Source organism: Cygnus olor, chromosome 7 (assembly GCF_009769625.2).
Source record: "Cygnus olor isolate bCygOlo1 chromosome 7, bCygOlo1.pri.v2, whole genome shotgun sequence".
NCBI lineage: Eukaryota > Metazoa > Chordata > Aves > Anseriformes > Anatidae > Cygnus > Cygnus olor.
In genome coordinates this window covers 25,857,414-25,872,614 of record NC_049175.1, presented here as the reverse complement: position 1 = coordinate 25,872,614, position 15,201 = coordinate 25,857,414, and the positions used below count along the sequence as shown (strand labels likewise).

General features: G+C 43.6%; 1 protein-coding gene across 3 annotated transcripts in view; it reads right to left on the bottom strand.

The window, feature by feature from the left end:
* SORCS3 (sortilin related VPS10 domain containing receptor 3) overlaps positions 1-15,201 on the bottom strand; it is a 379,882-nt gene that overhangs the window by 189,194 nt on the left and 175,487 nt on the right. For all 3 annotated transcript variants that reach the window (XM_040563972.1, XM_040563973.1, XM_040563974.1), the window contains one exon: positions 11,061-11,128. In XM_040563972.1, coding sequence (XP_040419906.1) covers positions 11,061-11,128 — 68 coding nt within the window. The remainder of the gene's footprint in view (positions 1-11,060; positions 11,129-15,201) is intronic.

The window sequence follows — 15,201 nt, the reverse complement described above, 5'->3', positions numbered from 1 at the left end:
AACACAGAAACAGCACGGTGCAGGTACCTGTTGTGTTGGCTCCTGATCCAGCCCCGACTGCCTGGAAAGTAAGTGGAAGTGTATTTCCATATAACTGATCAGAGGCTATCAATGGCTCGAAAAATCCTCTGAATTCTTCACATGTAATATAGTCCTTGACATTTTTTATTTATTTTTTTTGCTTCTATGAACTTGCTGAAACTCCACTTGAACCCATGTGAATCTTAGCTACCAAAATATCCTCCAGCAAGGAGATCCATAGATTAAGTATATGTTGTCATAAGAACCAAAGCCTTCCGCTTGTTCTGAACCTGTCTGATTTTCCTTTATTCTTCACAGGCTCACAGAACGGTTGAGGTTGGAAGGGACCTCTGGAGGTCACCTGGTCCAACCCTTCCCTGCAGAAGTGGGGCCACCTACAGCAGGCTGCCCATGACCACGTCCAGACACCTTTAGAAAATCTCTAAGGATGGGAACTCCATAACCTCTCCAGGCATCCTCTCCCAGTTGTCAGTCATCCACACGCTACAAATTGTTTCCTGATGTTCATACAGAACCTCTTGTGTTTCAGTTTGTGTCCATTCCCTCGTTCTGTCACTGGGCACCATCGAAAAGCACCAATCTCCATCTTCATTACATGCTCCCTTCGGGTATTTACATACATTAATGAGATCCTCTAAGCTTTTTCTTCCCTGGGCTGAACAGTCCCAGCTCTCTCAGCCTTTCCTCACATTAGAGATGCTCCAATCCCTTGCTTTACTAGAGATCCTATCCAAACCACTTAATTCTATCAGATTTTTTTTATTTTCTTTTCTGGGCATCTCTTTTCAAGCTTTCCAAGCCCTACCAGGTCTGATCTAGTATGAAAGTTCTTATGTGATTTATTATAAAAGTCCTTATTTTGCAATTATCTATTTGCATACTTATAAGTGAATTTAACGTGTGGTTTTCATTAATATTGGCACATATCCATGTCGAACGTATCTGCTACTAATCTGTGCCAATGAAAATCCTCTGCATGGTAAAAAGCGATCAGAAAAAGACATTACTAAGGCCAAAACAAATTCACCTTTAAGTGTGGCTTCCTGCAAAAAAAGTTTTGCAGTCAGTATCCAAATCTAATTAGAATGTAAGATGAGATAACTCAACAAAAGGAGCAGCTCTCTAATGAGAGCAATGGAATCGCTGTTCCAAATGATAAAGAAGGGATGGAATAGCCAATTCCTGTTAACAGATGCATCTCTGCTGATGCAGCAACAGTCACAACACCCACAGGATCTGCAACAGCAGGTTCTTGGCTACAAAATCCCTCCTGAACACTGCCTTGCTACATTTCTAGTAGTAGGCAAAGCACTACAAACACCTTTTACCTGTCAGAGAGAAGTAAAGACCCTGACAAGATGAATTCATAGCAGCTGCAATACTTCAAGACGACATTCACTTTTGGCGAAGCTCCCCCTGGACCTCCCAGCCACCTTCCCCAGGACTGGATATGCCTGGGAACATGATCTAAGCCCAAAATACATTTGTGATGAGATAGCATGTCTCCATTATTGAGGAGCCCATAATCAGAGAAATTAATTCAAAGTCAGAAAAACCACATCAAACATCATCATATAAGCTACAAAATCAGGGGCAGCCATACAGTTCTGGCTTTCTAAAAACCTCTCTCTTCCTCTTCCCCCTCCCCCAGCCAACAAATTTCATTAACTCACACTGAGACTCTCAGGCTTGCATCAACACCAGAAACATATCTGGGCATTCATTATCTTACATTTCCCTCTCCATCATCTAACTTTCTGGAATGGAAAGACTAGAGATCTAGACAGGATCTGGCTGAAAAGACTGGCTGGAAAATTCAATTACATCAAAGCCGCCAGCTGGGCAATGGATGAAAAACTTACCCGTGATGTGGAAGACTCAAATCCCGCAGTTGCATAATACAGCCACCATAGGTCAGATCAAGAATCTGTATTGCCCGCTAACCTGTCATAGAACATTCTGGGAAATTTTAAGGAACAGCAGAAAGAGCATGATTCTTCCCATGGTCTCTCCCCCAGCTCTCTCGACTTGGAGAGTCGAACCACAACAATGCTGTGGCGTATCATGTATTCAGTACAGTTCCAGGCTATTCCACTAGAGCACCTGAAACACGAATAGCTCATTACTGAGGAAGAGATAACGAAGGATGGATGATGTTTCTGCAACACTGCACCAAAGGCTGTAGACCTGTCTGTTCCTTGAATGCCATATCATAAAATAATTACTGTAAGCCAGAGGCTACAGCCACACTATCACATTTAACAGCCACCAGCAGAAATATCCTCCATTAATTCACTGAGTCCCCTTTTGAAATCCATTTACGCTTTTTATTATTTCTGCCTCACAACATCCTGTAGCAATGAGTTACACAATTTAATTACTTGTGGAATAAAAAAGCACTTCCCTTTATACTTATTCAGAGCAAGGGCTTGAACTTGGATCTTCCACACATAAGATTAGTATCAGCCTCTCCCTGGAGAGATTTGCAGTCTCTCCAAGTGGAGCTCTCCGGTGGAGTATAAATAATTCAACAGTTACCAGGAAGAGAAGAAAAGAGAGATGGCTGCTTAGCGCTCTCACCTGAAATGTAAGAAAATGGATGCAAAACAAAACTCACTTTTGCTCTTTTCTCCATTTTACCTGGAATTCCACCTTGGTCCTAAAAACATTCCTTCAAAGAATTTGAAATTTGATTAATTCACTTCCTCTTACCCCAATGGTTTCTACCCAGAAAGCAGGATGTATCCCAAAATTCCCAAGCCTACTTATTAACAGGAACATCCCAATAACCCAGTAATTTATAAGACCAAAACTCATGTACAATCAAATGACCTTTCTAGATCTAACACACAAGCTCCTCACACAAACATAGCTGCAACATCCACCATCAGTGGCCAACGTGTTCTCTTAAAGCCGCATGCCTGGCAGTTGATAAATTCAGCAAAGCAGCCCTGCTTTGAAGCTCCAACAGATGTGTGAATGAAGCACACCCTGAGCAGCAAGCACACCGAAACGTGAATCTGTGCTGCCACCGCAGACTGACATGCAACACCCCCACCAAGTTGAGATTCTGGGGGCAGAAAGGTAGTCAAAGCCAAGACTTACCTCTGCCTTCAGAGAATCACAGGTATGAATAAAGCACTCTGAATATTGGTTAAAGTTTTTAATTAACAGCCTAGCTAAAACACCATTACAATCTGCAGTTTTGTTTTTATTAATTCTCTCTGATTCAGCAGGAATTCCACTAAGGAATAGGGATGAGCAGATGCAGGGGGAAGCACGTTAATAAATCATAAGTGTCATTAAAATTTGTAAACTAATATCTTCTGGGAAGTCTTGGCAATTAGTCTCAGAGCTTTTTTGGCAAACAAAAAATTAATAAAACCAAAAGGTCCCATGTCTGATGAAATCTCCACCCCCACAGAAAGGTCACTGATGGAACAATTAAGAGACACAACAAATAGGCCATCCAGAAGGCTGGTTCACAAAAGACTAATAAGCTCCATGAAACAAGACAAAGGCATTTTAATAAACAAGGGTGGGACTTGGACCTACGCACCACCCAAAGACATTTAGGAAGGCTTTAAGACTCACATTCGCTGGGCTGCTACTTTTTGCATGACTTTGCATTGCCTCTCTTGGCTCCCTCCATCTCTGAGGCAATATTAACTTTATTACTTACTAAAGCAAGGAACCAGCAGAAAGCAGAGGTGTTAACATGACTATTCCCTGTGGGATGTAATAGGGCTAAGGAAGCAACAGGAAGGAGACAGATGAAACTCCTCTCCAGAAGTTAGTCAAACAAAAAATGAAATAAAAAGGCCACCTCATTTTCTATTACCATTACTGAGTATACCTAACTAAAACATAGTCCTGAATTTAAAATAAGCCTATTAATTTTCATTATTGGTTCCCAAAACAAATGTTTAAAGCATTTTTACCTGATTTTATCCATTTGTTGCAATGGCAGCATCTCTTTCAATTCTGAACTGCAAAAAATATGCGCTCTGGACACCACCTGGGGCATTCAAGGAGGGATGACCCTATGGTTTATTCCATTCCACTCTGAACCGTATTTTTTTTTAATCCCATGGAAATTCATTTCCAGACACACAGCCCAAGCAAATCAAAACAATCCTATATATACATTTTCTGAAGTCCATACAAATAAAAGACCTAAGTCTCCAGAAAGCCATAATCAGAAGGAAAATGAATCACCTCAAACCAGAAAAGTAATTTTGAAGCAGGTCATAATTAGTTACTTCAAATGATTTCACTTGTACAGTGGGATACAAAGGTGAATGGTTATCACCATCTAATAATCAGCAATTTGTAACCCTCTTGTCACAGATACCCCCTGAAACCAGGGAACACAAGGAAGCTAAGCCACCTCTTTATTGCTCTTAATAGTTATGAAAAGAGTGCGGAAAAGCCATTATATGCATAGCCTTTCATGAACATTTAGCATCCCTACAGCATCCCTAAGGCAATGCCCTTTACCCATTAATTTCTCTCCTGGCAGATACTCAACAACTCTTTCCACCTGCCAAGCTTTCTCTCCTGCTCCTCTTTCTGAACGAGGCAGGACCCGCTTTAGTGCCTGGTGCAACACGTGCACAGCTGGAGAAGCACAGATGTCGGGAGCCCTGCCAGGCCTGATCAGTCAGCTTGAGCACAAGAACAAGACCTGCCAAGCAGACGTTGAGCCACGAGAGCAAAGAAGAAACTCTCACTCGGTTCAGGAATGCTGCATTTTCCGTTCTTTACAGGTAGTAACTACGTAGCTCTTTGGTCCAAGGAACTTCTCTTTATTAAATGGCCATGATTTCACCTGGCAGCAGCTAGCTGAGGAGTGGGCCAACAGGCAGCTACTGTGCACCTCCCGGCAGTGGAAGCACGGCTCCCTTGCCTGAGATGGCATCTCGTGACTGACAGCAGGCTGCACTGAGCCAGGGACACCTGAGTCACCCACTGCGAGGAAAATATAAATCATCAAGAGTACTGGAGATAAAGAACTGAATTATTTTGGGATGATGCTGTAGTCCCACACGAATCCCAACTGGGGTGCTGGAAGCCCTGTGGAACAACCCTCACTCATGCTCCTCTCCTCCAGTGTCCCATTCCCTTAGCTCTCCAAAGAGTCTGAAAGTCTGAACCTAGCAGCTTGCAACCCCCAAAGGTTTTGACAGGGACTCCTGTGGCCTGAGAAAACTAGCCACCACTGAGCTAGGTAATTTATACACACTAATAAATAACAGTGAAGTTACTAAGCTCTTGGAGACCCTGGTTTTTGAATCCAAGAGATCGGGGACGTGCTTGCACACTCAAGCTGGCTCCTTCCTTGACACACTGATAGCTGATTGCAGATATGATGAAGCCCTTCTTTTAATCAGCAGATGAATTCTGCACTTTACAACGTTGTTAAAAATGCCAAATTAGATGCTGTAACAGGAAGGCATTACTACTCTGAAAACCAGCTCCATTAATTTTATGCCTGAATACAGTCCTGCAGAAAATAGCATATATCTAAAATGCATGCTGTCAGCGTAATGGTGGAAAACAATAGATATAATCAAATTTGACACTACTGCAGGGAGATTCCAGCTGGTCATGGTGGCTGTCTCGAGACTGCATTTCAATATAGCGAGTTGCAGTGAAACCACACTGCTCCATTTCAAAATGCATGGAACCTGACTGGCACCGAGCAAGAGGTTATGGCACAAAGCAGACACTGCCCCTCTCAGCCCCACAAACTAAATAATGCATCGCCACTGGGCCAGAAACTCTCTTAATGAAGCTCTGGCTGTGCCATGACCTGTTTCAAGATTAGCTTGCTTCACAAAGGATGACATGAAAATTTCAGTCATGTTCACTGAATCTCCTGGTCTCTCCCTTCTTACTCACTTATCCTGAAGACAGCTACGTTTGGAGCAGGGAGATTAAACCCCGCTCCCAAAGGGGAGCCATGGCATCTCACACCTGCCCTACCTGAAGCCAGCTCCATGCACAGCACACAAACCTAGGAGACACAGAAATCAGTGCAACTTTGCAGAGGAAAAAGAGGCTAGAGGTACACCAAAAGACGCTGGTGGCCTGATGCCACCAGACAGCGCATGAGGCTGAAATGCAAGGACACAGGGAAAAATAACATAGGGAAAAACAACATACAGCCCTCTGGTAATTCAAACAGCACCGAAAGAACAATGCAAGATAGAAGGCAGCTTGCAACCAAGCCGAGAGGCTTTACTCTTCTCAGCTCCAAGCTCAGGGTTGTAGCTGATCTGTTTTGCAGTTGCCTCTAGTAAAAAGCTGAAAGTGATTTATTTTTTTGTTTGTTTTTCAACTCAACACACAGGCTACGACAAACCAATCTCTTCAGGCATAGCAGCCACAAGAGAAAAAAATGCTTGGGGATTTTTGAGCGCTGCCATGGAAACCTAATTTCTTGGTTAATAAACAACAAGACAAGAAGAAATATATGTAAAAATACCTTCAGTAACATTCTAGATTCTTAAGAAGAAAGAGTCAGTCATGATTTTGAGTATGGGTTAATGCCCGGGCCAGCATTATATACCATCAGATAATTTAGTGGGCTCCACAGCCAGAGGATGGGAATTCCAGGGGAGCCATCAACAGCAGGTAAAATGGCAGCAGGGACTCAGAGCTGACACATGCAAGTGCTTGCACTTTGGAAGAAAATCTGAACTACTCCCCACTGCCTAATTAGCTGATGTGCTGCAGTCATGGCTATCACATTGATCATAAATACCTCCCTGCTAGCTTGGGCTTCTCTTGTCTGTTGTGTCACCTGTTGTCTCTTTGTCTTCATCTGAGATTGAAAGTTCCCTTGGGACGGAGACTGTCTTTTTAGCTACTGCAATCCAAATAATTAGGACTGTTCCTGGGTACAAAATTAGGTGACAGCAGAAGGAAGAAAAATAAAACAAAATAATGTTTTTATTCCAGTTATCTTACAAGAAAAGCTGCTCATCCTACACCGGCTAAAACAGATGAAAACATTTTCAATATTGCCATGACTCGAAATACTTATCCAGAATGTCATGTTCATATAACCAGCTCAGAAATGTACAGCTAAAATAGGAGACAGAATTAGCAATAAGCAAGGAAATCATCACAAGACTCTTCCTTTGCTTGTAAAAAGCTGTGAAATCTGGAAGACCCACAGAATAAGAAAAGGAGCTCAATAGATTCCTGTTTATTCACACTCATAGCACAAGAAGGAAACAACTGGATAGCAACAAGATTAACTAATGAAAGGACTTTCTGCCTAGCATACAGCCTACAGAGCACCCCATATATTATATCTGAGCACAGCACACGTCTGAAACCAAGACTCGTTTATCACAGTCACAGTTCCTGTGTTCATCTGGAAGTGTTATGAACACACACATTTGAAGAAATAAACCACTGAGCAGAGTTTTTCCCTTCTCTTCTCCTCCTAATAAAATTTGCCTGGGATTTTCCACAGAAAAACAGGCAAAAAACTTTCACCTTCAACCCTTGGTTGTGGGTGGCATCTTTTAGACATTGTATTTTGCATCTCTAACCCTCTCATTTGTCCTCTGTTTGACAGGTGCCTTCTCAGACTACCTTCCCATGAAGCAGCGGCCTCTCTTTGCAGCAGCAGTTCATATCTCATGACAGATCACCGCTGCGTGATCACAGCTCACCGTGGAAGCTGAAGTTTGGTGCAGGGACCTTGGGCTACAGAGGGTTTGGGAACTGAATGCTCCCAGCAGCACTTCAAATCAAAAACATTTGAGTTTATGGATTAAGAGGGAGGAATGTTTTCCTTCCCCCCCCCCCCCCCCCCCATAAAATTTTCTCGATCACACGCAGAATTCTACAGAAGCCATAGGTCTATCTTTTAATCCAAATTTTATTTAAAAGCAGGTAGGATGGCAGCTGGATTCTCAACAACCAGCCACGTGGATACCTTGCTAGGCAATGAGAACTGATGAAGCCTTACATGCCTGAAAAGCTAACCTAATTTTTACAGCTGTATGTCCTGAGCTATGAAAAGACCTCTCCCCATAAATTCTGATGCCTCACACCATCACGAGTACAACTGCAACAAGGTAGATCCCTTTTACGGGAGGAAAACAATCACCTCCACTCACCTGGTGGGGAAAAAAAAAAATACAACCCCCAACTGACAGACATCTCTTGTGACCAAGAAAAAAAAGCACCATTCACAAGGGGGAGGGGATGCGTGTGTTTCTCCCTGAAGCTGGGTGCTTCACTAGCAATGGAGGCTTTTTCGGTGATATTTTTGGCCTCAGAAACATGGATTTACTTATTAGAGCAGTTTGTGCTCCTGCATTCAAATGCTGACTAGCATTTCCTCTGTCTAAATTCTTATCAGCCTGATAGAGGAGCAGTTTCCGATGTAACTTTTCATTCTCTCTTGCTCCTTTTTTAATTACATTCAGGATGTTTTCATGTTGATTCACTTGTCTTTGTATTTAAATGCAGGTATTAGAAATTTCTCCTATATAGCATTTTGCATCAAAGCATCTCATGCTACAACCCAGGGGGACACCGAGCAAAAGCTTTTGATGCATGAGGCAGGCAGAGGCAAGATGATATTTGAAGATTGCATTCCACTCTGCTCTATCTTATCATCCTCTGAAGCACTGCTGTGTGATTCACTGCTCTCTGCCACAAAAACCGCCCCTCTCGTGCGGAAGCAACTGTTTGCCAAGCGCTCAGAAGAGGCACCGCACAGCACTGCTGCTCAGACAGACAGAGCTCTGAGTTGGCAGAAACAAACAAGCCATAGTCCCAGGAAACAGGTAGAAAAAGTGGAAATCTCCAGACCTCCTTCTGATGTTTAATTGATATTTGCATTCAATTTGTGACCCACCCAGTTCCCGGGGCTCAAAGATGATTTTGAAGGAGTCCACAAAAAAGTAACCAAGGAAAGCAAATATATGACCAGAAGATGTAATTTCGCTCTGCAAAGACAGATCTTCCTTATGAAATTTTCAGGGTCTCAAAAATTGAGAGAAAATATTGAAAAGTACCTATTTAAATAATGCAGAGATTCAGAGGCTTTCATGTATAAATGGAACAGAATATCCTGCAAAAAGGAATCTTCTCTTGGCTTATTTCTTCCACATAGTATCTATTTGTATTGCTACATCATCTTTTCAAAAAGAAAATCAAAGCTGTTCTCTTAAAAAATAAAAATAAGAAAAAAAAAACACTTCCCTCTAAACTGCAGGATGGTTTAATCCTGAATTTTCCAGGTGGGAAACTAAGGTTTCGAGCCCAAGAGCTCTACCTGCTAGCTTTTACCTTGACATTTCCTCCCAAACCTTGGGAGAACCCAGGAATGTTGACTTCTCAGCCTGAGTCTCCAGACCCGCCAACGGCCCCTATTTCACCACAGAAGAGAGGCAGAAGCATCCCAAAACAGACTGAAACACACAGAACAGGGCACTTCCCCAGATGCCCAAGCAACTGATACATTCACTTGGACAGACGAACAGCGTTTCTGTCACTCTGGGAAAGCTCCAAGAGCGATGCTGCTGTCACCTTTCTGCAGAGCTCAGGTGCTGCTCTGAGATCAGCATTAGGACAGGATTTGGCTGCTTGTTACATTATTTATGCAGAGCAGATTGCTTAGCAATTACGTTTAAAGTACAATCACAGTGCCATTTGTACTTGTTAGGTAAAGAAGCAAAAGTTTTCAAGGCTTAAATACCTTGAAAAGTACCAGGATAAGTGGAAATGACTGTGTTCTCTCTTATTAGCTGCACAGTTATTTATACTTTTGCAGATTACCATGGTACAGTGCAATTAGGCTTTGGATTTACTGTGCAAATTGAGAAGTTTCAAGAGCTCTACTAAACAATTAACCCTTAAATGCATTAATGAGGATAACCCCACAACAATCCCAAAATCTGGTCCAAACAAAGGCTTCGAAATTAACATGGAAGAAAGGACAATAGACCACCTGCAAGAAGCTGCTTAGACTTGGAGCAACAGCTACAATGCACTGACAGCACCACCAATTACAATTTCTGGAGGTTGAGCAATAACTGTAATACAAAAAGTAAATCTAACACAAAGCACTGGTATCTTCCCTACCCTAAGCCCTTTTTTTTTTGTTGTTGTTCTGACAGTAAAAAACACCTAAGTAACAATCCTGCTAAAGACATATGCTTCCCACACCACAGCTGGGTTGTGAGAAGGGAGAGCAATCCCCAGCAGGTAGAAACTATTGCTAATTTGGAGAGGTCAAAGAATTGGTCTGCTTATTCGTAGGGGTATTCTACGTGTGTGTTTTTTTGTTGTTTGTTTGTGTGTGTGTGGTTTGTTTGTTTGTTTTAAACACATCTACAGTCCACCCAGCAACGTGTTTCCCCAAGCCAGGAAACTCCCTCTCCCGCACCTGACCAGGAGCACGGCAGGCACGTGGCATTATCTGAGTTTACCCAGAGTGGAGAAGACACCAGCCCATCGTTGTGATCTCTAGTCCTGGAATGGCTACTGTCCTCACAGCCCCAGGCAACACCGATTCACTGCCAAGATGACCATCTTAGCTCACAAGGAAAAAATCACAAGCTCACATTGAGGAACATGGCTAAGGCCAGCTAAGCTCATACCAGGCACAGGGTCGTACACCATCTTGGACGCTGTTCCAGAAAACACAGTACCATCTACACAGCCAACTCTCATTGCCAGCACCATGGCAGAGGCTCTGAGGAATGAAGAGCCTTGTTTAAGGACGCTCAAAAAAGACAGAACAAAAGCAAGCTCCCCTGTGTGGCAGGGGAATGCCCTACATCAAGAAAGCGTCTGATTTGCAGACCTTTCTTAAATCAATTCTTTCTTAATCATGCATCCCTTTTCAACTTCACAGTTATCTCAGATCCCCTCCCATCTCCTCCCCAGATCGACTCTGACCCCCCTTGCTCAGCCTCCAGTTTTACAAGAGGCACCATGCACCCCCTCCGTGCCAGTTGCTGTAATTTCTACAGCCTGCTTACCTCCACAGCGAGCTCTCGGTAACACTCCCCAAGTTGAAGTCGTAGAGCTTTGTCAGAATGAGAATCACCTGTGGAAGGGGAAGGGAGGAAGGAGGAGAAAGGGGAAAAAGAAAAAAGGGTTTTCTTTAGGCTGTGTAACAATATACAAGGCATCAGAAATCACCCAAAGGAGAGCTTAGCATTTATCCATTAAAGTTACCGTATTATAGGATCAAGTAAGTTTTAAAAAAGAAAATCATTAGCTTAATGCATCATGTAACCAGTAACATTTATTTTAATCCTTGAGATGTTTTGCATTTGAAATAAAGCATGCCACCAAGAATTACCTGAACATTGCGAGCTGCCCTCTCTACATCTATGGTTATTCAAGGGCAGGAATGGAATTGGGATGAACCCTTCTTAATTCAACAGCCAAATCAGAAATTACACTCGACGTTTTCCTGTTTCTCTCAAGGTGCTAACATGAACTACTTAGTCTCCATGGAAAGAAGTGGTAAATTTGGTTATGAAGATCCCAATCCAGCAAAAAGAGCCCATTTTGCCCCATATGAGCTTTGTTGCAAGAAGGAGCTTTTCTATTCCAAAGCCCCATCTCCCTCCCTCTTCCTCCTCCCACAGCAATGGGACCTGCCACACCTTTCGTTTGGATTTCCCAGCTGAGAGTCTGCTAGGTGAGGAGTTTAAAGCTTTGCAGAAAGGAAAAATGCCAAAGGATTAATCAATATCACAGAGGCTGCAGCAGTCTGTTACCGTCAGCATAATACCGGGAATAGACCTGTTCAAATCATAAGGACCTTGGTACGTGACTATGCAGTCGGCACCCAACTTAATGGCTTTTGAAAAGATGCTCTGAGCATTCCTTTTTCTGCTGGATTCACTTCCCCCTTCCCTGATTGCATTTTTCCCTTTATTTCCCTACACAGAGACCTTTAGGAGGAAGATAAAAGCAAAGCTGCTTCCAAGCAGGGTGTGAAAAGAAACCTGCCAAGCAGATTTGAGTCAGCATATGCAAGCCCATGTCAGCCTAAACTGTTGCTGTGCAGCAGAGAAATAAGGACAAGGCCCTTTTTATTGCGACTTAAACCCCGCGCACACCTTCCCATACAGATCGGGAAGAACCAGCTGCCACTCACAGCAGCCAAGGTTCGTACACGTCCTTGCACCAACTGATAGGAGCAGTGCAGGCTGCTCCCAGCTAAAACCTGCCGAGGGACATTTATAGATGAGCCCCCTATTCCCACAGGGACTACAATAGGATATCTCACGAGTCTCTAGGAAGCCATGCACCACAGCACAAGCAGTGCCTTGCCAGAAATGCCTCTCTCTTTAGTGCTCACAACTGAGGCAAGGTTTCACAGAGGTACTTTTCCAGTTTCAGTGCCTTATCACCACGCAGCCAGGAGGAGGACTTCCACTGAGGTCAGCAGATCCTGGATCCGGTCCTAAACGTATTACACAAAGCCTCTATATCATGATCAAACTTCAGCAGAATAACTCTTGCTTAAATCGCAATTCCAACTGGAGGCAGCATCCATAACCTGCCAGCACTGTGTGCGCCTCTCCTCAGATCTCCTATGCCTTGTATTATTGAAGATACAAACCCTGCAAATAACAGGATAACGGCAGCTTTGCAGGAGTGGGGTGAAGCCTGCTCAGCTCCTGGGTATAAATCCAAAGTAAAAGCACGCTGTTTAGTAGGGCTTTTCTGAATTTTCACCCAAAACTCCATCTCTGCCCATTGTCAATGCATGCAGAACAAAAGCATAACCATCCCTTTGAAACTAAATCTCAGGGGGTCCCAGGAAATAGGAGCCTCCTGGGGCACTGGTAGCACACAGCACAGTTGCCTGCAGCACGATGCCCACAAACTCGCTTACCATGTGTGCCCAGGCCAGGCACCACACCACAAGCCCAGGGGGATGACACCCCATCCCATTTGCTTTTGAGACAAAACTGTTGAATTTCAACCATGGTAATGCTCACTCTGTCTTGGGAGCTTGAAGAACAGAGTGCTGGGGAAGCTTTACCCCACAGCCTGCCCCAGGAATGCTGTGAGAGGACATTCCCCACCACACGGCCTGGTGAGACCGCAGGAGCAAATGTTACTGCCAAGCAAGTGTCCCGGGTGGTTAAGACAGATCAGAGCCTGAAAGACACAGCTGGTTCTTGCCTTGCTTCCACAGGGTGCTTCTGACACAGCTTTGCAAAATATTTCAAGAAGCTACCCTGAGACCTCCACATGGTGTTGCCCTAACTATGCCAAGTGACCGCAAGAGGGGTGGCAGGGGCAGACCTGGGCAAGAGCCCGATTCTCTAGGACATTGTTATGTGAGTGCTTTAGGTGAAAAAGAAAGGAACAAAATAAGGAAAATTAGATAATTTTGTCCAAAACTGAAATCTGACGGGAAAAAAAAAAAGAAAGCCCCTCACTGATTCAAGCTGAGACATTTGATTCAAATTTCTACTTTGTAGTTGAAGAAGCTTTGCTTGTTTTTGTCAACACTGACAAATAATCATGGCTTTTCTGTGTCAGAGTAATTTTGCATGAAAATCTTGATGGTTTTCATTTTAAAAGCTGAACTCAATTGAAAATTGGAGATTTCACGTTTAAAGCATGAACTGCTTCAAAACAAAAAAAAGCGTTTTCTCCCCCTGAACTGCAGGAAATGTAGAATTGCCACCCCACAGGAAAAGCACACTCTTCAGCCTAAATCAAGATGAAAAGATTTTGACCTGGGGAAAAGAAATAAAAAAACAGTTCCCAGTGATATTGATTCAGAAACAACAAAAAAAACTTTCACTTAGGCATTTTTTTTTTAATCAAAATAAAGAAAACAACTGTATAGTCTCAAATGAAACTGTCTTGTTTCCATTCATCAAACCGACGCCCCCAAAATTAATTTCAAGTCAGATGAATGCTGAACTGCCTTCTTCCCCAGGCTCGTAGTGCTCACTCCAGGGAACACGGCTCAGGTGGGAAATTTCCCCACTGCCCCCAGGGACCAGGCGCTTCCCCCGACCCCAGAGGTGGGTGTCCCTGGGGGCACCCAGCAGCCCAGCTGGCTGAGAGTGAACCGAGAGAGGAGCAGCCTGGCAGGACAGAGCTGGGAAATAGGTCAGGCTGAGTTACAGCTCCCTTAAGGCAATAGAAACCCTTTGGAAAATGTAATTTAAAGCTGAGCTTACACAAAACTAAATGACCTGAAAATTCAATAAACTGTTTCGGTTTTCAAGGCAGAAGTGGGGATGGGGAAAGGATAATCAGAGAAAGTTTTCTTCCTGTGGAACCAAAATGACATTCCAGTCCTACAAAAATTTCCTTGTGCACTGTATTTTACACACAGGCCTCCCATATGTTTTTGTTTTGTACAAACTACGCTGTTGACTGAAGACCCTGCTATAAGGTCTGCGTGACAAAAATGCCAACCCCTGTCAATTACTCATCCTCAAAGGCTTACACTGTAATACAGTTTAAGAGTCCCTGGCACTTTCCAATCCTGCCATGGCACTGAACCACTAGGCCCAGGCCTGACGTGACAGACCTCTCCTCGAAGGCCAGCAGGTCTCCGGGCCTGCCCAGCCTAGCAACCTCAAGCCTTGACACAATTTGGCTGATGTGAAATGACAGAAAATACGACCAGAAATAGGAGTCCAAGTTTCTTTCTGTGTCGAGAAGAAATCCCTGAGGGGGCTTCTATTGTTCAGGAAATTATTAGGAATCTCTGAGCCTATAAATCACAGAAGTGCTCAGAAGTTCTTGAGTGTTTGGTGGCGTAGCAATCTTTTGTGCTCATAAAATTTTACTATGAAGGAAAATTACTTTAGTTCATTAAACCCTCCTCCAGATCTTGCCGATTCCAAGTTGGCGAAGTGCTTTGCACATACCCCACAGTAGACACATAACTGGTTCCCACAAATTAGCACATAAAGGCACTGCAGTTCCTCCAGCAGGCTGACAGCAAACTTCAGAACAACCGAGAAGTGCCAAGTCATGGGCAGTCATGCTGTGGTGTCAGGAGACACGTATTAGAGAAGGGGGAGAAGAGCAGAAGCCAGAGAGAAGAGGCGACCATTTCAGGTAGATGTCTGAAAGGCCAGCCCCGAGCTGCTTGGTGAGACACCTCCCCTCTAAGTGATCCCG